The sequence below is a fragment of the Mytilus galloprovincialis genome, chromosome 1, assembly GCF_965363235.1.
Source record: "Mytilus galloprovincialis chromosome 1, xbMytGall1.hap1.1, whole genome shotgun sequence".
Lineage (NCBI taxonomy): Eukaryota > Metazoa > Mollusca > Bivalvia > Mytilida > Mytilidae > Mytilus > Mytilus galloprovincialis.
The window spans coordinates 123,837,387-123,861,546 of record NC_134838.1 but is presented as its reverse complement, the minus strand read 5'-3'; the positions used below and the strand labels follow the sequence as shown (position 1 = coordinate 123,861,546).

The window sequence follows — 24,160 nt, the reverse complement described above, 5'->3', positions numbered from 1 at the left end:
TATTATAACTTTACAAAAATATTTGGCTATTCAGTAAAACTTTGGACTAGAACCTTCCTAAAATGGTGTTTGACATTAGTGGTTGTAACTTGGCCTGCCTTGGTTAAATTTCTGCTAGTTGTTTACTCACCTTGAGTATGGAAGCTCAGAGGTTTGATCCCCCATATGGTCAAACTAAAGACTGAAAAATGACATTGGCTGCTTAAGGAATGTACGGGCAAAGGCACTAGTTGGTTCAGTTTAATGAGTCCAGGTAGAGTTGTGGTTCATCCTGCTGACTATTTCTTTGTCAGACACAATGCTATAAGTGGGTCTCATTGGGGTCTAAGTGTGATGCGGGATTGCCGATTTTTTGTAAGCGTGACACGTGAAAGTCAAATTATTGTGTCGTGAAAACAGGAAATGAGGTCTAGCAGGACCCGGGAAATGACAAAAAAACTAGAATTGCTTACGTATATAGTGTAAGCGGGATATGGGAATCTGAGAAAACAGTAAGCGGGATCCGGGATCAGAACCCCCAATGAGACCCCCCCTATAACTCAGCACATGGGATTTAGTACAAAGCTGTTTATAATCATAGGTTGATATTGTCATAGGCCTAACTAACATTAGCCATGTTCTGTCTCTTTGTAATTCAAATTACATAACCATTCATTGGTTTTCTTTTCAAAAATAAGTTTTGACCTAGGAAAAGTTGAATTACTGTAGAGGATTGGCCGTCATAAGAATTTAGATCCTTCATTTTTATGTTTTAAAGAACTCACTTTAAAGAAAATAAAAAATAAGAAAAGGGTTTAAATACTTATATTACATTTTAATTTGTTTTTGAATGTTTATATACTCGTAAATCTGTCATAAAATACAATGAAACATTTGTTCTTTTTCTACAGACACAGTATACTGTTCTTCTGTCAACTGTTTTAATTTAATATTAAAGTTTAATGCATTTGCCATAAATTTTCAAATGTATAGTATAAAAGTTGTATATCATGTAAGAAGTAGAATGGAAAAAGTTGACACTGGAGCATAGCCAAAAATTCTGTGACCTGGCACTTTGGCACTCTATTGATTCTAGAAATCCTATTAATCTATTAAAACAAACACTGATTGAGAGAATTTTGGGGATTAAATGTACAAAGAGTGGTATATGATTCCATTCAAAGGTGACTAAAGAATAGATTTATTGGTTTTTATAGAGATTCTTTGTTGTTTTAAATGCATGTGAAAATTGAATGAAATTGTCAATATTTAAAATCAATAAAAGTAGTGTACAGGTGTGGTGACAGATAGACATCAAGGTTTGTCTTAACTTAATTTCTATATTACATTATTTTAGTTGCAATTGTATCTAATGTTAAATGTACTAAGCATTAAACTAAGTTTTTTTCCCCCATTTTTTTTTTAATTATGGAAGTTACTGTGTGTTTATACCTTGAAACCAGAATGATGATAAGTCATGTTACTAATTAGTAAGCTTACAGAAATATATCTACCCTACAACATAAAAAGCTAATAGAAATTTTGAAGTCAACATACAGTCTTCAGCAGTGGACAAGTATCAGAATACTGCAAATATATCATAACAAATATATTAAGCTGTATTGACATAAAAATATTTGCCGTATTGAATTAATGGAATATTCAGCAACTTGAGAAACATATTAACATAAGAAATATTAATATTGGAAGTATTACATATCTCATAGTATTGCTATTGAAAGTTGACATTGAATTGAATTTTCAAAAATATAATGATTTTTTACACAGGAGAAACAGCTTCTTCATATTTAGATAAACAAGTAACTGAGGACTTACTTCTTGTATTTTACTGAAAATTTTATTAATTAGATGCCATTGTCTGTTTTTTTATATGGTTGAGATTTGCTCATTGTTGAAGGTTACACAGTGACTTTTGATAGTTGTTCACATCCTGTTTCTATAGTCAGGCGGATTATAGGCTGTCTCATTGGACATCATACCACATCTCCTTATTTTCATGTAGATAAAAAGTTAAACAATGAATGCACAGATACTCTGTGTGATATTGCTTTGAACCATAGTTCTTAAACACTGAATGCACAGATACTCTGTGTGATATTGCTTTGAACAATAGGTCTTTTCTTGCTCTGAGAGCTATTATATCATCACTAAGAGTCAGTCATCAGAAATTTTTTTTTCAAATCATCTCCTGTGAGACACTGCCAATTTAGAGAAACTTGGCCACATTGAATCTTGGTTTCCAGTTAAAAAATCATGTGTACCAATATATGCTGTGGTCCCTCCTCACAGTTGAATAATAGAAAAGTCTGTTAGAAATATTCCAAAAAAATCTTATAGCTTGAGATCATTTGCTACTTTTAAACAATTTTATAATATTGTATATGGAAGAAAATTTTTGAAATAAGTGAAAAATAGACTACTCTTATGATTTGAACATTGTACGTGTTTAAAAGTGTATGGAATCATAAGTGTAGTCATTGAGGCGATGTAGAAAAACCATAGCCTAGTATTTGATATTGAAATTCCACATTCTTCAGAAATAATAATTTGAACAACTGTATACACTATCTCCTAGGATAGTAATCTTCTGATCATACAGTTGAATTGTCCTAATGCTGGTCAGTTGCTTAGTACAAGTAATATGTTGTTATACCAATCAACAAGTTTTATCGAGTGTTTGACCAAAACAAGACCATTCTAGATAGCAAATTGTAAAACTTTCCAACTAGTTATATCCAAACATTTATAAGATAGATATCAAACTTTACTTATGAATCTTTAAAATATAATCACTAATTATTGTACAAGTGTGAGATGGAACTAAGAAGCTTCAATTACAAACATTTACAAAATTGTCTAAGTTTGAATTTTTCTATTTTTGTGATCACTGTTTTCTGAATGATTTATTTTTCAAGTGTACTATTCAGCTTCAATCTTATATTGGGCATTTCTTTTGTGAAGATGCTCTCTAGACATTAGGAAGGAGAGATATTTAACTGGACTTAAACTTTTTTAATTGATATCTTGACAATAATAATTTGTCTCAGGATTATTTTTGATTATCTTCAATAAAGTAGTAAAAACCTGTTTTAATGTATGGCTTATAAGGTCATAAGTATACCCACTAAGCAAAAAGATATCGTTATATTTTACATAAGAAACATTTATTTGTGATATTGTTATGGTATGTGTTTGTGTGTTTTCTTTAACCAGGATGTCATTTTGTAACGATAAGATAAGTCATTTGTAGATGGTCTTTACAGAAATTCCATCAGATTGTAGAGTTCTTTTCAGAGAAATCCCAAGTTCCGTTATATATCCACCTGTCTGACAGCTGGGTTTTTGGATACAGATACAAGGTCATTTTGCTGATCTCACAACGTTCTATTTAGAAATTCTAATCTTACCTACAAATCAAATCTAAGACACAAAAAAATAATTTAGCTGTTATAAAATATATTTTATTTAAAAAAATAACAAAGTAACTATTTGTTGTTCCTCTAACAAAGTATTTAGAGCACAGATGTACATTTTTGTAAACATCTTTGTTCACAAAGAGGTCTTCTTATGAAGACTACCCAGTTTGTTCAGCTCTAGTTACTGTTTTATAAAGCATTTGTCAATCTGCACAAATGTTTCTCTTAAATCTTTGATCTATCATTATATACAGATAAACTGGTATTTGCCCAACCATGGGGAATTTTTATACCAAGGTGTGGCATCATACTGCAGTGCACCTGTGGAAATGATTTTTATGACAGAATCATTGTCCGATGTTTTCTCTTCTTTAATCCTCAATCTTTTTTAGACTAATGAGCTATATCTTTAATACTTATCTTATAAAGTAATTGCTGAAGGGTTCAAATCTTTTTACAAAATTTAAATGTTCTCTATACATTTTTATGGATTTATTATTTTCTTTTTTAAAAAGTTTATTCATATTGAGAAATGATACGGTTTAAGCACCAGAAAGTAATCCACTTGTAGAGTTTCTCGGTCATCTCATTTAAACTTAGAAATCGGATTGCCATTCGTTGACCAATTGGAGCATTTTATTTACAAATGGAATTTCATTCATGATTACTCTGTTGTTTTTACTGCAACTAGAAGTTGGATTTATTTTTAATTTAAATGGATAGTTTATTTTGAATTTAAATTTCAATTTTAACAATTGCAAGATGGAACAAGTTCAGGAACTTGAAATTTATTAAAAAATTGTGAAGATGGATACACCAAAGAAGAGCAGAATACCTGTAAAGGTAAACGTTTGTTTGATGTTTCAAGTTTGTTATGTTTGTATTTTACTTTCACACGTTGACTTTCTTGACGTGATGTCTAAATATAAAGAAGTTTTTGTCATATTGTCATATTTCAGAATATTCTACTATAGAAGAGAATTGATAGTATGGTTAAATGTGATAGGATAGCAATTTTGATTAATTTCACCATTTTTTTCTTATTTAATTTGTTGTCAATTGTAGTAAATCTTCAACTTAGACAGTAAATCTTGGAAGCAAATGTAGATACTGTTAACAGATTGTCTTCTTTTTATTTGTGAAAATCATCATATTTATCTTCAACAGTCTGATGTTTATCTAATAGTTGTCTGGACACAAATAACCTCTCAAACAAGAACTCAATATAATCTTTTCAGAATAAATTTTTTTTTTCATTTTTTCAAAAATGTCTTGTTGACTTGAATGATTCCAACTCACCTCAATTTGAATAGTAAAATATTTTTTTTAAGATCAGACTCCTGTTGTTTATTACCCAACAAAAAATTACCTTAAGTTTGACCTTGAAATAAGTATGGCTTGACATTGTATAGAGTATTGTCTATTGTTGAAGACCATATGTGGACCTTATAAGGTGTCTTTGGGTTGCTGTCTCATTTATAAATGGAAATGATCAGCTCAGATGATAACAAGTTACATTACCTTAGGTAAAAAAACACTGAAGCAAACTTTTACAAGCATGTTTTGGGATAAACTTCATTTGACTAACAGATGCTTATTTTATTTTATTCTGCATTGGAACTCTACAATTTTATTTAGAGAACTACTAGAATTTAGAACAGTCAGTTAAATTTGAGCTTGCATGCTTTCACTGACAGTTGTAAACATATATTTGTTCCCCCTTACAGAAGCTCCACAGGAAGCTTTGTTATAAACAATGCCATAATATATGTTCCTGTCAGGAACCTAATCATTGGTTGTTCTTGTCACATACTTTTTTAATTTTACATAAGGCAAATGTACTGTGGGTAACGTGGGAAATTAAGAACAAGTGAGCATAGCTGGTTAAAATTGGAGTTAGGAGTCAGAAAATTGTTTTATTTGTTTAAGGGTATACTATTATGTTTTGGACTTAAGAAACTAATTTATTTAGCTTTATAAATTATTTTCTGAAGAGGTTAGAAGTAGGTTTGAAATATTTTCATTACGTTACAGGGGAAAGTAACACTATATTAAAACCCTATAAATTACCTAGAATTAAACATTTTGATTTAATGTTTTAAAGATTTAAATTAATCTTTTCCAATTTAATTACTGCCATTTTAACATTGAACTGTAAGGAATGGTTTTGTTAACGAGAATTAACAATGAAATTGAGAACTTGATGAATCGCTATATTTATAGGATTGTTCCAATTAATCCTGTTTATTCGCTTCTCTATTTAGATTTTGTATTAAAATTCAGACGGAATGACACGTATCAAATACCCCTGTAATTGTCAAAGATGTTTTATAGTATATATATATTGTGTCAACAAAAACTTGGTTAAGAAAAATAATTTGACACAAAGGACTTGTTTACTCAATAGAAAATGGCATGATCATGTTCATTATTACATCCAAAATGTCTGAATTGGTTTTGATAGCGTATATCTGATAGTTTTGACATTAATGCACATTTTTTTTTTACAAAATCTTGTATTACAATTGAAGAAATAAAAACATACAAAATACAATTTGCAAACATTGTTTTTGCATCTTAAATAACTAAAAATAAAACATGATCTTAAGACATCTTAAAGATGTGTAATACATTAGTCATATACATGAACCTTCAACCATGATGTAGGGAATAACAGTCAAGTTTGTGAGCCTTTATGTATGAACAATCAAAGATGCGAGCTTTTATGCAATAAGCAGTCAAATACATCAGATATTATGTAGGTTTCAGTCAAATACATGAAACTTTGAAAAAGCTAAAAGCCTGAAAATTTTGAAACATACATGACAAATAGACCAGAAAACAGCCAATTACATAAACTTGTATGCATATAGCATTCAAATACATGAACCATATGCAATAAACAGTCATATACATGAACCATATGCAACAGACAGATAAATACATGAACCATATGCAATGAACATTCAAATACATGAACCATATGCAATGAACAGTCATATACATGAACCATATGCAATGAACAGTCAAATACATGAACCATATGCAATGAACATTCAAATACATGAATCATATGCAATGAACATTCAAATACATGAACCATATGCAATGAACAGCCAAATACATGAACCACATGCAAATAACAGTCAAATACATGAAGTTTATGCAGGAAACATTCAAAAACAGAACACATAGTCACTACTTAAACACAGAGATGTTAAGAAAACACAGAGGTAAAAGAAAGTCAAGATTTTACAGGTAGTAGGGAGTGGGTGGGTTGGGGGGGGGGAGGGGTAATGACGAATCCAAATGTAATGCACTATTTTTTCAACTTATGCATAAAAGTTTTTTAGTTGTGTCAAAGGAATGTGGCTTTAATGTTTATGAAAGCAGGTTATATTTACTGCTATGAACAAAACCTAAGACAAATCAATTATTAGTTACTTAATATCATATAAAGTTTTACTAAAGGATAATTTTGATAATGCAACATTTTATGAAAGAAAAGCCCAAAACATTATTACATCCAAAATATACTGTGCCATTGAAATGTATCACAGTAAAAAAATGAAATACTTTACCATTCTTAATATATTGTGACATTATTTGTTACTAAAAAGGGTAGAAATGCTAAGCAATGAAACAAGAGCTGTTTTCTTTTACCTTGAAAAAAAACCCAAACAAGTAGGTGGGCATACTTTCTTCTTTTTAGTGTTAAAAATATACTGCTCCAAATATTATGTCATTATTTTACAGTAAGAAAAAAATAAATGTTTAATATTCATCATGACTTTTTAGTTGTTGAAGCCTTTCTTTCACTAATAATTGCATGATTTCACAAAGATTCAATTACATTAAACCTTCAGTTTGTTATAGCTTTAATCTTTATAAACTAAAAAACCTTTTACCAAAAAAAAAAACCAAAACAGATAAAACTATCTTTTAAATATTTGAAATCCTGAAAAGCATTGACCTCAGAAATTTGATTTGTTAACTTCAAACATGCCAAATATTTAAAGTGATGGAGGTACATTTGTATATTTTTCATTGCATATTTTAAAGTCCTTATATGTAAATTCGTGTATATAATAAAGAAAATAAAGGGAGAAATAATGAAAGGTACCAGTATTTTGTGTATTGTATGCACTAATAAAACAGAAGCATGAAACCCAATGTGACAAACAACTACCTAAGCACAAAACATTGAGTCATGCCATAGAGCACAAATAGAAAACAAAATATACTTTGTGGACTATACAGTGTGGGCTTATTACTCATTGTTGAAGTATGTACAGTGACCTATAGTTGTTAGTTTCTGTGTCATTTTGTCTGTTGTGCAGAGTTGTCTAGTTAGCAGTCATACCACATTTTCTATTTTCTATTTCTTAAACATTGAGTCATGCCATAGAGCACATACCCTTCAGAGTACCATTGGAAAGCAAACGGTAAATAATCAGAAGGGACATATTACATGTAATTTTATTAAAGAACAGAAATTGTCGGGTTCCAGGTTGCTTGCATGATATTGGTTGCTAATATGTACAAAAGTGTAAATATCTAAGAAAAGTTTATGCTGGCTGATGTTTCTTGTATAAAACCTTTTCTGTATCTCAGTGTGAAATGTCAGTCCTCTCATTTATTAAAAATCTAATTTCATTCTGCCTCTGGCAATAAATTTATAAAAGATTTAGATGAAGGCTTATGCATTTAGATTGGTATTTTAAAAATGTTTACCTAGAACAAAGTTCAGACTAATGTTACAGGTACTTGACAATAAAATGACTATGTTATAGGTACTTAATAGTAGAATGACTACAAATCAAGTCTCTGATTTCCTCTCACTTAATACTAATAATAAAGCTCTTTCTAGTTATCTTACTATTATGTAGATCAAAGAGTAAATGTTAGTTCTAACCCAATTATGGATGATTATATTTGAACATCTTGTGGACATTTCAACAGTGGAATTGGGGAGGAAAAGTTAATTGTTACCTGTGTGAAATATCAAATTAATAAGACACACCTGAACTTATAAATACCAAAATACCAACCAGGAGTAATGTTACCTATATAATCTGATGAATCAATCGACTAATTTGTCAAAAATTGATCTGGACGAAAAAGTGATTGATTGAGTAATACTGATCAAGCGAATAATAAGTTGGTCATTCATTGATCTGTGACGTCCAGGGTACTTTCCGTTGAGTGGTATATCATCTGGTTACAATAATAAAATCAGATTTGGTTGACTTGTTGTACACCCTATTGTAAAGTGACGGTCACAGCTCGGCTCATCTTTACAATACAACAATACAGTGAAATGTAAACAGGTGGAAAAGAATGCACAGATAAATTCTCTTTTTGGAATTTTTGCGGATTTTCGTCTATTGGAACTTTTTTGTTTTAGTGTAAAGTTTTCAAAATGGCTTTATCTGTTTTAAAAGGAATAACTAAATTAAGAGTAAGTATAGAAAATTTACATTTCTTTTTAACTTCTGACCCATGTATACAAGTTTTTACATAATGATAATGATATATTCATGGATTTGCATAAAGCCTGTCGTGTTCTTTTGACAACTTATTTCTTGTTTCTTAAGGAGATTTTCGTGTGAAAATTACCTATATCATTAAAGAATGAGATAGTGAATGAACATTAAATGTGACCAATCTCTATCATTTCTTACAGAAGCTACTACTTAAATAGTCATAACTTTATAGTAATCTCTCAAGCTGTGAACTAACCACAAATTTACATGTTGTAAGACATGGGTTTTACAGCTTCAAATCATATAGGTAATATTTGATGTAGAAAATATCTTACCTACAGAATAAATAAGTTGCAGATTGCAAATCAAGAATAAACTCTAAACAGTACTATTTAAAGGCAAAAATCAAGTTTTTGTAATTTATGTAGTGGTAAACAAAGTAGGGTACAAACTAAAATATTTTGAATAACTATATTCAGCCATTCTTGAGGTCAAACCTGTTCATATTTTTTTAGTTTATTCATGCTAATTTAGGAGATGTAGTTGCATCGAATCACACTTAAAATGGGCTCCTCTGGGGGGACAAAATCTTAAAATGTATTGGCTATGTAAAAAAATGAAAGATTATACGCTGTGATCCACTTAAAAGGACTGTTAGGCCTAATATTCCTAACAATAACTGTGCAAGCTTTTGCTTTGTGGCTCTTAAGAATTTACATCTTATCTGTAAATGGTCATATTTTGAAACGGTACATTGATAAATGGATAGTTTTGTGATGTATTAATGGAATCTAAGCAAAAGATGTATACATATAGTTGAATACTTGAGGATCTATATGATTATAAGGGACCTAATAAGAATAACCAAACGATGAGGATCTATATGATTATAAGGGACAGGGACCTAATAAGAATAGCCAAACGTTGAGGATCTATATGATTATAAGGGACAGGGACCTAATAAGAATAACCAAACGATGAGGATCTATATGATTATAAGGGACAGGGACCTAATAAGAATAACCAAACGATGAGGATCTATATGATTATAAGGGACAGGGACCTAATAAGAATAAGCAAACGATGAGGATCTATATGATTATAAGGGACAGGGACCTAATAAGAATAAGCAAACGATGAGGATCTATATGATTATAAGGGACAGGGACCTAATAGCCAAACCATTTGGAACCTTAGTTTCTTGATGATTCCTAACTAATGTAGAAAGCTAGGTTAAAAACCATGCCAGTTTGGTAGCACTTACTGGTACTGGTACTGACTGCACTCTCAGGCAAATTAAGCTGTCTTCCAACAGGGATATCAAGAGCAATATTCCTCCCAAGGTGCCAGAAAATGAAAATAACACTCTTTCAATAATAGTGCATCTTAAGCATTTTCTGGATTCACAAAAATAACAATTTTCAGTGTTCATACAAAGATTTGTTGACTATTTTGCAGTCTTATTTGATCATGATTATGATGTAACCTTGTGTGTTTCTCAACAAACTGAAAAGAAGTCAATGAATTTGTAAAAGAAATCTTAAGGGAAGATGAGAACCTAGTAAAGTTGACCTTTGTGGAGTACTAAATGTTAGCCTTTAGATACTTGTTAGGCATCAACAGCTCATCGGTTATAGGTTTATAGATTCTTTTACTAATAAGGATAATTGTTTCTGTATCAAGGATAATTGATGTGTACTGGTAGTAGTTTATAGTGATAAATAGCACATAAGTCAGTGTTCTTAATAATTGTTGAATATAGAGGCCATTATTGTGAAAGTGCTCATAAGATGAAAGGAAGCAATCAGCTAGGGCAAAACATTTAAATCTATAGTTCATGTTTATTATTAAAATAGTCCATTGAGAATAAGGTAAAAAGTTGTAAATTGTTTTTGCAAATGAAAGACAAACACAAAGTCACCTTTTATTTCTTACTTAATCATATATAATTCACAAAATATTGCGACTCAGCTCTATCATTTCTCACTAAAGAATTATCACTGTCCGATAAATAGCTCTCACCTGATTTTTACCTGAGAGCAATGAAATAGGTGTTGTAACAACTAATTATGTAAAACATAACTTTCTGTCAGTTTTACAAATAGATATAATAATTTGTTGTGACTATTTTGCCTCTGGACACTAGAAATGAACAGTAAACCAACACTTTTTTACCATGATATCATTTATGACTTATTAAGCAATTATCATTTTAGCATTTATAACTAGATAAACGTGATATATATATTTGTTCTGGCTTTAGGTATTAAAAAACTTGCATTCAGCATCTAGAACTACCGGTAGATAAACGTGAGATAGTTGTTTGTTTTCTGGCTGTTTGATCTAAAACTTAACAGTTCAGACCACAGAAAGAAAAACCTGACTGTTCACATGTTTGTTAGGTAATGGTATCAAACCAATTATGCTTAAAGCAATTTCATTTTGATAGAGCTTGAGGAAAACTAAGATAAGCAAAGTATACCTACTTCTAGAATTGTGCTGTTACAGAATGTGTGAATGTTCATCTCTCTCTGTGTTTTTGTTTACTTTTTTGATAAATTAATTTTGTTGCTTTGATACAATTAAGCTGCTTGTGAAACTCAGAAAGTAAATTTTTATCCAAATTATATCCAGAATCTGACACTGGGGTTTTATATAACCAAAAGTTATTTTACTTTTTATGTATCAAAAAGCTAGATAGGGAAGGGCAGAATTTAATTTTATGGTTGAACAACATCATATATATACAATCCACCCGGATCTATGCCAAACACAATTTTTACATATTTGTGTATATTCTGGATAAACTTGATGAAAAGAACTTAGATTGTAATCAGAGATGTCAAAAGAGAAAACATCTGTAATTTTAGATGTCAAATATTTAACAATTTAAGTTTACACAAAAGAATTTGTATAACATATAATGGGGTCATATGTAACATGTTGGTTTTAAGAATTATTGATGGGCCATTAAACTAAAACTATGTTGAATGTTACAATATGTTACAAGGGTCATTACATACTATGTCCAATAGTACAACAAGCTATTGATACATTAAAATCATCTCTAATATAAACTACAAGAATAATAACAGTTAAACCTTTTCTAATATACCAAAAAGAATCATTTCCAATACTGCAATTATCAACTGATTTCAATGTCAACTATCCCAACAAACTTTATGGAACATTAAACAACATGGCCCCTCTTCATGTGGGAAAAATTTGGTTGATTATATAAGGAATAACTGAAGTATGACTGTTACGCAGGTCCCCACTTATGGCAATCAGTGGATCCCCTCTATAAAAATTTCTGGATCCGCCACTAAACTGATAAGATATAAAACACTAATTCTTCTCTTTCACTGTAGATTTATTTGTACTTTAAAAAAACCTCTTGTTTAATCTTCCTTTATCAACTCTGACTATAGGCAGTTAATCTTTTTGCATTCTTAAATCTATAAATTACTGACACTGGGCAATATAAACTTAAGTTTTCTCTCTACAAACTTCTTCTATTGTACATGGTTGGTATGCTTACCAAATTGGCCACCATTATGTACAATGGAACCACTAAGAAGTGTCTTTCAAAACTGTTTTCGCTTAGATCATACAAAAAGTATTAAAATTAATGTTAAGAAGCATCTATAAGAGGTTTTAACAAATAAAGATTGGTTCCACAGTTATATTAATAGGCATTACCTCCTTTTGAACCCTTCTTTGTGTATGTCTATGCTTCTTACCTTCCGTCAACAGAGGGGGTTCAAAAGGTGTTTTTTTCCATTAAGCAGATTTACTAAATATTAGGGCTAGTTGAAGATGTTTCTTTTACAACATGTCCTTCTCCATGTTCAGTTGATATGTAATCCTTAAAGTCCTTCAAGCTGTATCATTTTTCAGCTACAATGAAGACTATGATGTCCTTGTCTTATTTCGTCTACCTGCAGCTAATTAATAATGTTAGTTATCCCTGTGTTCCCACCGACCGAATTTGTAAGTTGTTGGAGTCTTCCTGGTAATATGCACTGCAGAGCATTATAAACCTTATGACAAGGTACATGAAGACATCATTTTCACATTACTTCCTACGTTCAAGGTACAAGTGTCAAAGGGTTCTGTCGATACGTAGCAGGTTTAACACGTGTACCGTCAATACTAGTGTTGTATGTATTCCCCAGTCCTGTGTAGGCAGTGAACACTTCGGTTGTTTATTTTCTCATGTTATCTGTTATACCATTGTGAGGTAGGTGGTGTTCTACCTTTATTTCTCATGTCTATTTTAGATTCTATTGTTTTAGTTTTTTGTTGTAATCTAATGGCAGTAGATGTGTTATTTGCATTTTAAAGTTTAAATGCTTATATTGAAATGAACTTTCAAAACTGCTTATTGCATGATTGAAGTCTTTTTACTTACAAAAACGTTGCTCTGTACAATATTCTTACATTATTTCGGAATTAGCATTATGGGACCAAAGAAAAAATACAGGTCACATGTTAAGAAAAGAATTAATGGTTAAACACATAAATACAATCAATCATTGTCTTCTATTAATTACAAGTAATTAATTATTTGATGGATGATTATATTATTGTGGTCAGCACTGGTCATTTGGTTATTTTGTAAGTTTTATTGTTTTGAACACTCTTGGAACTTTGATGGTTTATTCAATATTTGTATTTTATGAGACCATTTTATTGCTCTGGACAGTTTTGATAGAAATATGGTAAGTCTTGAGCTTATTATCATAATTCTGACCACTGGTCTGAGTGGTTTGACCGCTGGACATCAAAACTGTCAATCCACAGTGTAAGTTATTTGTATGTTGAACCTGAGTAAATTCATATTTTTATTTCTTCAAGTATAAGTTTGTTTGATTAAACTTGGATATCATATTTTAATTTCCCTCCAGAACAGCACAAGAATGTGAGTTAACAATTTTTTTTTTTATTGTAGTGTTAGAATTGATCGCTTCAATCTTATCAGGTTAAAATATTTGATTTGTTGTGTAAAATCACTTACATATTTGTCTAAAGCACTTACATAAAAGATTTATATCATATAGTGATGCATTTTGGTATTTTATAGAATGTAAAAGATTGCCTATTTTAAAGAAAGATTATGATATTATTGAAACATAGAAAAGATATTCAGATACTGTATGCTCAAAGTTTAAAAAGATGTTAGCCTAAATAATACACAGAGGATAAAAAAAAATTTGTTGTGAATACATTAATTGTAATATTTGATAAAAAGATAATCATATTTTAAAAGTATAGTAAAACTTTGGAAAGAGTTTAACAATTTTATTGGTTTATGAGTTGAAAGGTATCATCATATTGAAGTATACTTTGGTATTAGGATATAATCGTACCTGTGATAATAATCAGACATTACTTTAGGAACCTAAAGGTGTCTGGGAATTATCTTGTCACAACAGAGACTACGAACTGACTAGCGCTAATGGAAAATTAATATTATAACTCTTTAAAACAATTTCAACATGCAATAACTTAATAGTTATTACATAACAGCAAAAATATTTTTAACATCAAATTATGACTACCAAATTATGACTTCCCCAAAAAATTGTTTGTGTGTGAGAAATTGGATGTGATTTTTTAAATTATATGTTATTGGCTTTAAACTAGCTGTCAGCAGCTGGGATTACTCTAATATCTGTACTTTGTGTCTTTTTTGCTGTTAGGTTAAGGGATGTACCCTGCCACGCCTAGTCTGTGCTTTTGTTTGATGTTTTTTTCTGCTGTGTATCGATCTCATGAGTTATATCCTTTTCAAATGACTTTTATAGTTTGTTCTTATGTTGTGCTGTAACACCACTGTCCCAGGTCAGGAGGAGAATTGAGCACTCACAAACATATTTACCCCCTCCACATTCTGTATGTGCCTGTCCTGAGTCTGTAGCCGGTAGATCATTGGTTGTCATTGTTTCAAGTTTTTCATGAATTGTTTTATCATAAATTGGACTGTAAGTTTTCTCAATTGAATTGTTTCGTATTTTTCATGTCTGGGTATTTTCAAGCAGACAATTTGGTATGCGGTTCTCTCACTGTTGAAGGCCATTCAGTTGCTTATAATTGCTTACATTCATTTCATTTGAACTTTGGTGGATAGTTGTCTCATTGGCTATTTTTCCACATTTCCTTATTTTTAGAATTGCCCTTGCCTTGGATATAGGAGGGCATCTATTCGATCCAAAGCAAGATATAATTAACAAAATTATAATTGACTTTTTGTTCTTGTAGTGAGATCTATAATTTGAAGAAAAAACAAAATTTCAGTACTTCTTAAGATTTTTGTCCGGTATTCTTTAAAAGCAGTACCTGCTTCAACCATTATTTTTTCACATGAATGATAATTTTTTCAATCTACCTATTGCAGGTGCATACTTTTATTCCTTTTACACAGATTTTTTTTAAAATGAGGTCAGTTTTTACATAAATCTACAAGAAAGATAAGTAATACATTTTTGTAATCCATAGAAACAGAAATTGAAGTGCTTGTTGACAAGATTTAAAATCAATAAGTCAATTTTATCACCTGTATACTACCCAGTTTAGGTGTGGTGTTGGGCAGGTAAAAATCAGGTATGTCAAAAACTTATTCTTCAATTCTCTTTGATACTTTTCTGTTTTCTATATTTTTGTTACATTGAGCTTTGATCAGGATGATGCTTGTATAAATGTTCAGATGACTTTTTTAGTATTTGATTTAGGAAACTTTGACATCGCTATCAATCCTGCAATTGAAAATGAGATTTTCACAGATTTTAACTCTTTCTGTTGACCTGAGCAGATCAAGTCAGTTTTTTTAGGGTCTAGTGGTAAAAAAAATAATTTGTTCGAAAGAAGTTGTTATAGCTAGACAAATCAATTTTAAAGTCCTTCTGACATATAAGTTACATAAGTATACATATAATTATTGATTGATTTGTTATATATTTATATGTCTAGTCTAATGCATCAAACCTGACAGACAAAAACTGTCATTGACTCAGTAGTCTCCCCTTTACAGTAATAAATGGTCAATAAATACATCACAAATTATGATAAATCTGCATTTTATTTATTCTGACTTATTCCTTTCAGACTTTCAGTTCAAATTATAGATTTTTTTTTACATAAAAAATAATCTTGAATAGATATTTTCCTGTTTGAATTGTTTATACAAGTCATTTTAAGGGCACTTTAAGCTTGCTGTTAGGTGTTAGTCAAGGCTCTGATGAAGGCATACTTTGACTTATAATGGTTTACTTTTTCAAATTATGACTTGGATGGCCGGAATATTAAAACTTGAAATTATCCTTTATAACATTTTATTTAGAGTGTGTTATGTCCTAGTTGAGATCTATATATATATGGCTATAAAAGTTTTTTTTAACAAGTTTTTCAGGAACATTTCACATAAATGTTACCTGTTAACGATCATTTGCAATTTTCAAAGTTGGTTTCTGATTTCATGTAAAGTTATCAATTTGAAATAAGACATTGATGAATCATGGCAAAGAAAAAGTAACAGCAAGAAAATTTCTTGCAAATCTGATAGAAGTTAGTAAAGAAATTTGTTGTTATTTGGTATGTCTGTCACCGTAACAGTCTGTATCTAAAATTTGAATACATGTATGAGGGACTTATTTGACCAGGGTATGACGGCTCTCATGTTAGTCATACAAGGTGTGATATTTCTGTTCAGGGGCGGTGTATTGGTAGAATGTTTCTTTACATGAGATATATATTGGCTCTCATGTTAGTCATACAAGGTGTGATATTTCTGTTCAGGGGCGGTGTATTGGTAGAATGTTTCTTTACATGAGATATATATTGGCTTAAACTTTTGAAGAGGGATTAAACGATTAATCTGTAACAGATTAAGAAGGAGTTATATGATTTGACTTGTTGAGATTAAGGTTAAAATGTTAGCAATGGTCTAATTTCCTGGCATATTTTGATTCGTTCTGAGTGGAATGCATTTTATAACTTAATACTTGGAGATATGGCAATATAGGCTTGTGTAAATCTATGTAAAGCATTAGTAAGTAAATCTCAATTTTTGGGCAATTTTTGCAATTCTGATGAATCTTTGAAAAAGTGTAACTGATATCAATATGCAATTTTCAAAAGTCATTATGAAGCTATATTTCTGTGTTAAGTCAAAATGAATATGTAGCCTTCACATAAAGAATGTAGTTTCATATATATTTAATCATATTTATGGATGACAGAAATTAACAAAACTATTTGTCACCACCATTTAAACCTAACCAACACTTGATTCCTCCAAAAAGAAAAATACAGATGTAGAAACAAAATTTATTTTTGTGAAAAATCCATCTACAGCATTACCATTCATACTAAAGCAATTAATCTCTGCATATTTAGGTTTTTTTTTACAGGTAGGTTATTTATTAAGAGTTGTTTTTTTTACTATTTTCAGAGAAATCCTTAGAATTACTAGTCTGGTATTGAAGACTTATTTTTATATTTTTTTATTTTCAGAGAAATCCATCAGATTATTTAGCACGCAAAAAGGAAAAAGAAGAAGAGGAACAGAAAGAAAAAAGTAGATTTGCAAGGCGGACAAAGAGTTCTACTGATAAAGATTATGTTGCAAAAAGACGTAGCTATGTGATTGAAAAAGACGATTCTGATTTCAAGGAAAGGAAATCAAAAAGGGGCTCATACACTATTGATCATTCTTATGACACGGAAATAAAGACTAAAATAGAAAAACCTCAAAGAAGGTCATTGAAGTCGGCTGAAAGTCACATTCCAAAACCGGTCACAAAAAGTGAATCCTTGAAGAAAACTCGAGCACCTCAGCCTCCTGGTAAAAACCAGACTTCTGAAAGACCAAAATCTCCTGCCCCTCAACCACCAGCAGTCAATGAAACAAAGAAATCTCCTGACTCATCTACTCCAGTAGAGCCTCTGATTGAGTTAGCTGTAAAATCTGAGTCTCCTATCAATACACCAAGAGAATCTCAGATTGAGCATACTCAGATTGTCTCTCAAGTGAACTCACCAAGAGAAACTCAGCCAGACATTTTAAATAAACCTGATCAATCAAGTAAAGAACCTTTAATCTCAGTGGAGACTACATCTAAGACATCGTCTGCTCCTGGTAAACCTAACCGACCTCCAAGAAAGAAGAAAGAAGCCCCACAACCAACAGTCCCTGTAAAAACAGAGGACTTAAATACTAACAAAGTTTCAGAAGATATTTTAGATAAAACAAAAGTTAGTGAGATTGTATCAGATCAAGGTGATAACATTTCATCAGAGGACAAAGAGGCCCGGGTAAAGATACACAATAATCAAATTACTCAACAGGAAGGAAAACTTATAGAAGAAGAGTCGCTTATTGCAGAAAGCGGGACTTATTCATTTAGACAAGTACAAATTGTTAATCCAGATACAGTCAGCACAGAATTAGGTACCACTGATAGAAATTCTGATTCTAAGAAGGTTAAATATTTTGAGGTTGTGAGTGATACACAAAATGATAGAAACATTAAAGGAATTTTGAAGAAGGAAAAAGTGATTGAATCATCTAAAGCAGATATTGTTGTGAGAGAAACTTATTCAGGTGTAAATACTTCTCAGGGAGACTACATAACAGACAATTTAGTTGACTTCAATGAAGGTTATGGTGACATTATTGTAACACAGTCAGAGAAAAGTCTGCCAGACCATTTAGCTGACACCATTTCTCTGACATCACTGACATCATTGGAATCGGTTCCTCCACCTCTACCAGATAGCACGCCACCTTTCCTCCCTGATATCCCACCCCCTACACCAGTACTGTCCAGGAAGATTGAAGTCAGAAAACCTGACATACAGTTTAAACAGGATACTAGCATAGCTATGATGGAGACTGCTGAGGTAGAGGAAGAAATGGTAGAGATACAGTCATCATCACAAGTTCAAAGTGAGGCTCCATCTACTAGAGATGAAGTAATCTCACCACACAGCCAGAAGGTAGCAGAGTTACGTGATGATTTCTTTGGAATCAGTAAAAGTCCTCCACCTGCTGAAGCTCTAACTGACATGGATGTTTATTTGAATGATCTTCAGTTAGAGGCTAAAACTAAGGAGTTAGAGGAGGTAGACTCTGATCTTTCTGAAATGGAGGAAGAGAAAATAGGATTATTTACACCAGGTTAGTGTAGAAATATGCCCTAAAGGGATAATAAACAAAACTATAAACTATAAATTGAAACACCCAATCATTTCTTCATAAAGAAAGAAAACTTGAAATGACTATAAGCAAAAAAAAATACAAGTAGAAAAAAAAGACAAGAACATCCAATCATATCTCTAAAGCCTGATCTAGAAATAAAACACCAGTATTATGATTTCATCTTTATATCCTTTCAATAACTTACAAAACTTGAATTGTAGAGGACATACCATAGTGCAATAAATCAATGTAACATATAGTCTGTACTAAGAGACAGGTAAAATGTAAAAAGTATTGTTTGTTTCTTTTGAAATATGAAGCAACCACTTATCAGACAAGATGTTACCAATACTATTTGTCATCTGACAGTTATTTTAAGCCATAGTATTAGTTTTACATGCATGGATCAATTTACACTAAAGTATCAATATAAATGTGATCAATATCAGCAACAGACAAGTGCAACAGTTGTAAAACATTTCTGCAAATTATTTCACCAATGTTCAATATAACAATACATACATAAACATTCTGAGAAAATATAGAACTCAGCCTGGAGTTTTATAGTCCATTACTTATTCTTTGTGGATTTAGTTACATATTTGTCTGAATTATACTCAAAAATAGCTATTTAGAGAAGCATCAATTACAGATATATATATGTTATGTTTAGCGAAAAATGTGTGGAAAAACATAAGGTGAAAATGAAATTTGAACTATGAAAAAATGGACCAGACAACCCGAGTCTACATGCAGTCTTTATTGATATTCTATAAAAGATGTTAAGCTCTAAATCATACGAAGTAAAAAATGTCATGAAAAACTTAAACAAACTATCAATTTAAGCTTTTCTTGAACATTCTAAATTTTACAGTTATTATGACACCATTAGTTGTTTATTTGAAACAAAAAAAATACTCAACTCAGCAAATATTCAAACATCATGCAGCTATCTGAACTTTTTTTGACATGTTTGTTTGTTACTAGGTGATGGAGAAACTGGGACCTTACCTACCACACTTGATGATGAGGACCATGAGATCCACTTGATATCATACAGCACTACCTCATTACGGAGCCCAGAATCACAGACAGACTCAGCATTCGAGGACATGGCATCAAGCATGCATTCAAATGACCTAGACAACTCGAACCAGTTCAGTCTTAGCAGTACGCTGGATGATTTCCCAGATGGCTTTGTTGTCAAGGAAACCATCAGAGAAGTACACACAGAATTTGTAGAATCAGACCCAGGATCTATGTCACCACCTGAATCATCACCAAGGAAACCACAATCTATGACATCACCACCTGTGAACAGAGACGCCTCATCCTTTATGGCTAAATCTAACAAATTCTCCAGCAGTATAAACGAACCTCCTAAAATTCACATCCGAGCCAACACCAAAGAGATGTCTGATGCCCATATACAGGAGGTTGATGCCCAGAGGAAAGCTGTCATTCAAAATAGTACTGTCAAGAGGAAGAATGTTGGTTGGAGTGATGAAGAAGGTAAATGTAAAGCTTATGATCAAAGGGAAATAACTCTATAGCTTAATAATTTGTTTGCAATAGAATTTAGAGTTATTTCCCTTACCCTTGATTATTCAAATATGTACACCTGTAAACTTACCTGTCAGGTGCTAATTGATTTGATAGGTGTAATATATAACATATAATTATGTTATATCAGCTAAAAAAGTGTAAAAACTTCACTCTGGCTTGGGGTTATCGTATTTCCTTGTAACTCTGACAGTTGTAACTCTAGTATTGTTTGACGACAGGGCAAAGTCAAAAAGGATAATACAAGGTGAGTTCTGTAAAATTGGTGTTCTTCCAACTGATTTATTGGTTGGTTTTATTTTATACATAATTTATTTGAATATTACATAGTGATAGTGTGAAGCAGCAAATTTTCAACAGAAAAAAATAACATGAAAATCAATGGAACATTTATCAAGTTAATATGATCTAAACCAAAAGGTAATAAATATCATGTTTTACTTAATGTTATTTTTCTTTCAATCTGTTTGATTTTTTAAAGAGAATTAAAAGGGGGATTTATGGAAATTTAAATGATTAGTTGTTCCTTGAAAGTCACACTTCACTTAATATGAAATACAAATGTATGTTTGGATGTGACTTGAATCATTTATCTGTTGAAAGTTTCAAACTACACATTAGTTACTTTTTTGAACAATTCTGGTAACACACTGTACTTGAAATAAGTATTCTAAGTGAACTTTTATACTCCAGAATATTTAAAATGACATAATATTTACCTGTCACATGATTACATAACTCTGTTGACAAATGATTAAATTACTCAGATAATTGGAAGGGGAAAATTGTGAAGTTTTTTTTATCCTTTTTATATCTCCAACAAACAAAAACATGCAAATTTCTGAATCTTACCTGATTTTATGTTAAATTAAAACATTTAAATAGGAATGTAGAATAAATGAATAAAGTGAGAATACAATACCAATTAAGGCTAAAAGGATTAAAATGAGATTAACATAGCTGGTCTAATCATTAATTAACTTATTGTTTATTTTCATGAATTTGTTCAGACAAGTTAAAAAAGATCTGTATTTTTCAAATATAAACAAAATTTAACATCAGTTATTAAACAGTAACCTTGTTTTTGTCCAAAATGGTCAACCAGTATGGTAGTAGGTGTAGAAAGTTAAAACTGCTTCATATGAATTTGATCAACATGAACAATTGTAAAAAGTGTGGTAAGTTAAATGACCATTTGACACTATACTAAGTAACTAACATCTTGGAACAGTAAAGGGAGAAATCTCTTTCTAAAACTTTTAAAAGTCTTGTTAATGTAAAAACTGAACATATTTCCATGATTTAAAAGTTCCATAGATATTTCAAAGCAAGATAAAAACTTTTAACATCTGCCTTTGTAAATTATCTTCATTATTTATTTTAAATTTAATTTGAATTTTGTTGGTCTCTTTTGTTTTGTCTAAATTCATTCTCTTACTACATTTACTTCTTGGAGTAACTTTCTCTTACTACATTTACTTCTTGGAGTAGCTTTCTTAATTCATTCTCTTACTACATTTACTTCTTGGAGTAACTTTCTTAATTCATTCTCTTACTACATTTACTTCTTGGAGTAACTTTCTTAATTCATTCTCTTACTACATTTACTTCTTGGAGTAACTTTCTTAATTCATTCTCTTACTACATTTACTTCTTGGAGTAGCTTTCTTAATTCATTCTCTTACTACATTTACTTCTTGGAGTAGCTTTCTTAATTCATTCTCTTACTACATTTGCTTCTTGGAGTAGCTTTCTTAATTCATTCTCTTACTACATTTACTTCTTGGAGTAACTTTCTAAATTCATTCTCTTACTACATTTACTTCTTGGAGTAACTTTCTTAATTCATTCTCTTACTACATTTACTTCTTGGAGTAGCTTTCTTAATTCATTCTCTTACTACATTTACTTCTTGGAGTAGCTTTCTTAATTCATTCTTTTACTACATTTACTTCTTGGAGTAGCTTTCTTAATTCATTCTCTTACTACGTTTACTTCTTGGAGTAGCTTTCTTAATTCATTCTCTTACTACGTTTACTTCTTGGAGTAGCTTTCTTAATTCATTCTCTTACTACGTTTACTTCTTGGAGTAGCTTTCTTAATTCATTCTCTTACTACGTTTACTTCTTGGAGTAACTTTCTTAATTCATTTTCTTACTACATTTACTTCTTGGAGTAGCTTTCTTAATTCATTCTCTTTCTACATTTACTTCTTGGAGTAGCTTTCTTAATTCATTCTCTTACTATATTTACTTCTTGGAGTAGCTTTCTTAATTCATTCTCTTACTACATTTACTTCTTGGAGCAGCTTTTTGGAGTAACTTTCTTAATTCATTCTCTTACTACGTTTACTTCTTGGAGTAACTTTCTTAATTCATTCTCTTACTACATTTACTTCTTGGAGTAGCTTTCTTAATTCATTCTCTTACTACATTTACTTCTTGGAGTAGCTTTCTTAATTCACTCTCTTACTACATTTACTTCTTGGAGTAGCTTTCTTAATTCATTCTCTTACTACATTTACTTCTTGGAGTAGCTTTCTTAATTCATTCTCTTACTACATTTACTTCTTGGAGTAGCTTTCTTAATTCATTCTCTTACTACGTTTACTTCTTGGAGTAGCTTTCTTAATTCATTCTCTTACTACATTTACTTCTTGGAGTAGCTTTCTTAATTCATTCTCTTACTACGTTTACTTCTTGGAGTAAATTTCTTAATTTTTCTCGCTACATTGAAGACCTATTGGTGACCTTCTGCTGTTGTGTTTTTTTCTATGGTCGGGTTGTTGTCTCTTTGACACATTCCCCATTTCCATTCTCAATTTTAGCTATAAAAACTAACCATAAATATGTAATAAGTCTAGAAAATATTGGCAACATTCAGAGAAAACTCAGAAGTTTGGAAGGTGTGCTTCTCAGATTACATGATTTTTAAAAATACAACCTAATAATTCCTTTTATTGTATACATTCTGTGCCTGTGGTAGTCATTAAGTACTCTAGCTTTCCAAGAATCATGCATGGATTTTATTTGAATGAAATAATACTTTGAATGAAAAACTGAAATTAAGGTTATTTGAAAAGTTGATAAACTAAGAATAACAAAAAATAATGACTTTGATTGAAATCGGTCATATATTAGATAAAGATATTTAAAACCAGCAATTAATTGTTTAATTTAATTCGATGAAATTTATTGTAAAATTGAACAAAGATTTAATTAAATAAAGTTGTATAGTAATTTAAATGAGTCAGAGCTATAATTTATAGATCATTATCACAAATTATAAGTGGACTCAACTACAATATCTTGTATAATAATCATCTAAAAAGATTCCTAGGAAAAAACAACATAAAACAAGTAAGGTAGGTTTAACTAGAGATTTAGTATGATTATAGTATGGTATTCCCCTCAAGCCAGTAATTGTTTAAATTTCCCTTTGTAATTAGGTGAAAATAGCTTTCATTATTTACATAAAAAAAAAATCTCTGTAAC

General features: G+C 30.8%; 1 protein-coding gene across 3 annotated transcripts in view; it reads left to right on the top strand.

Annotated features, from left to right (window-relative positions):
- Positions 1-24,160, top strand: part of LOC143056851 (uncharacterized) — a 92,990-nt gene that overhangs the window by 49,652 nt on the left and 19,178 nt on the right. For all 3 annotated transcript variants that reach the window (XM_076230033.1, XM_076230027.1, XM_076230019.1), the window contains exons 14-15: positions 17,417-19,082; positions 20,091-20,615. In XM_076230033.1, coding sequence (XP_076086148.1) covers positions 17,417-19,082; positions 20,091-20,615 — 2,191 coding nt within the window. The remainder of the gene's footprint in view (positions 1-17,416; positions 19,083-20,090; positions 20,616-24,160) is intronic.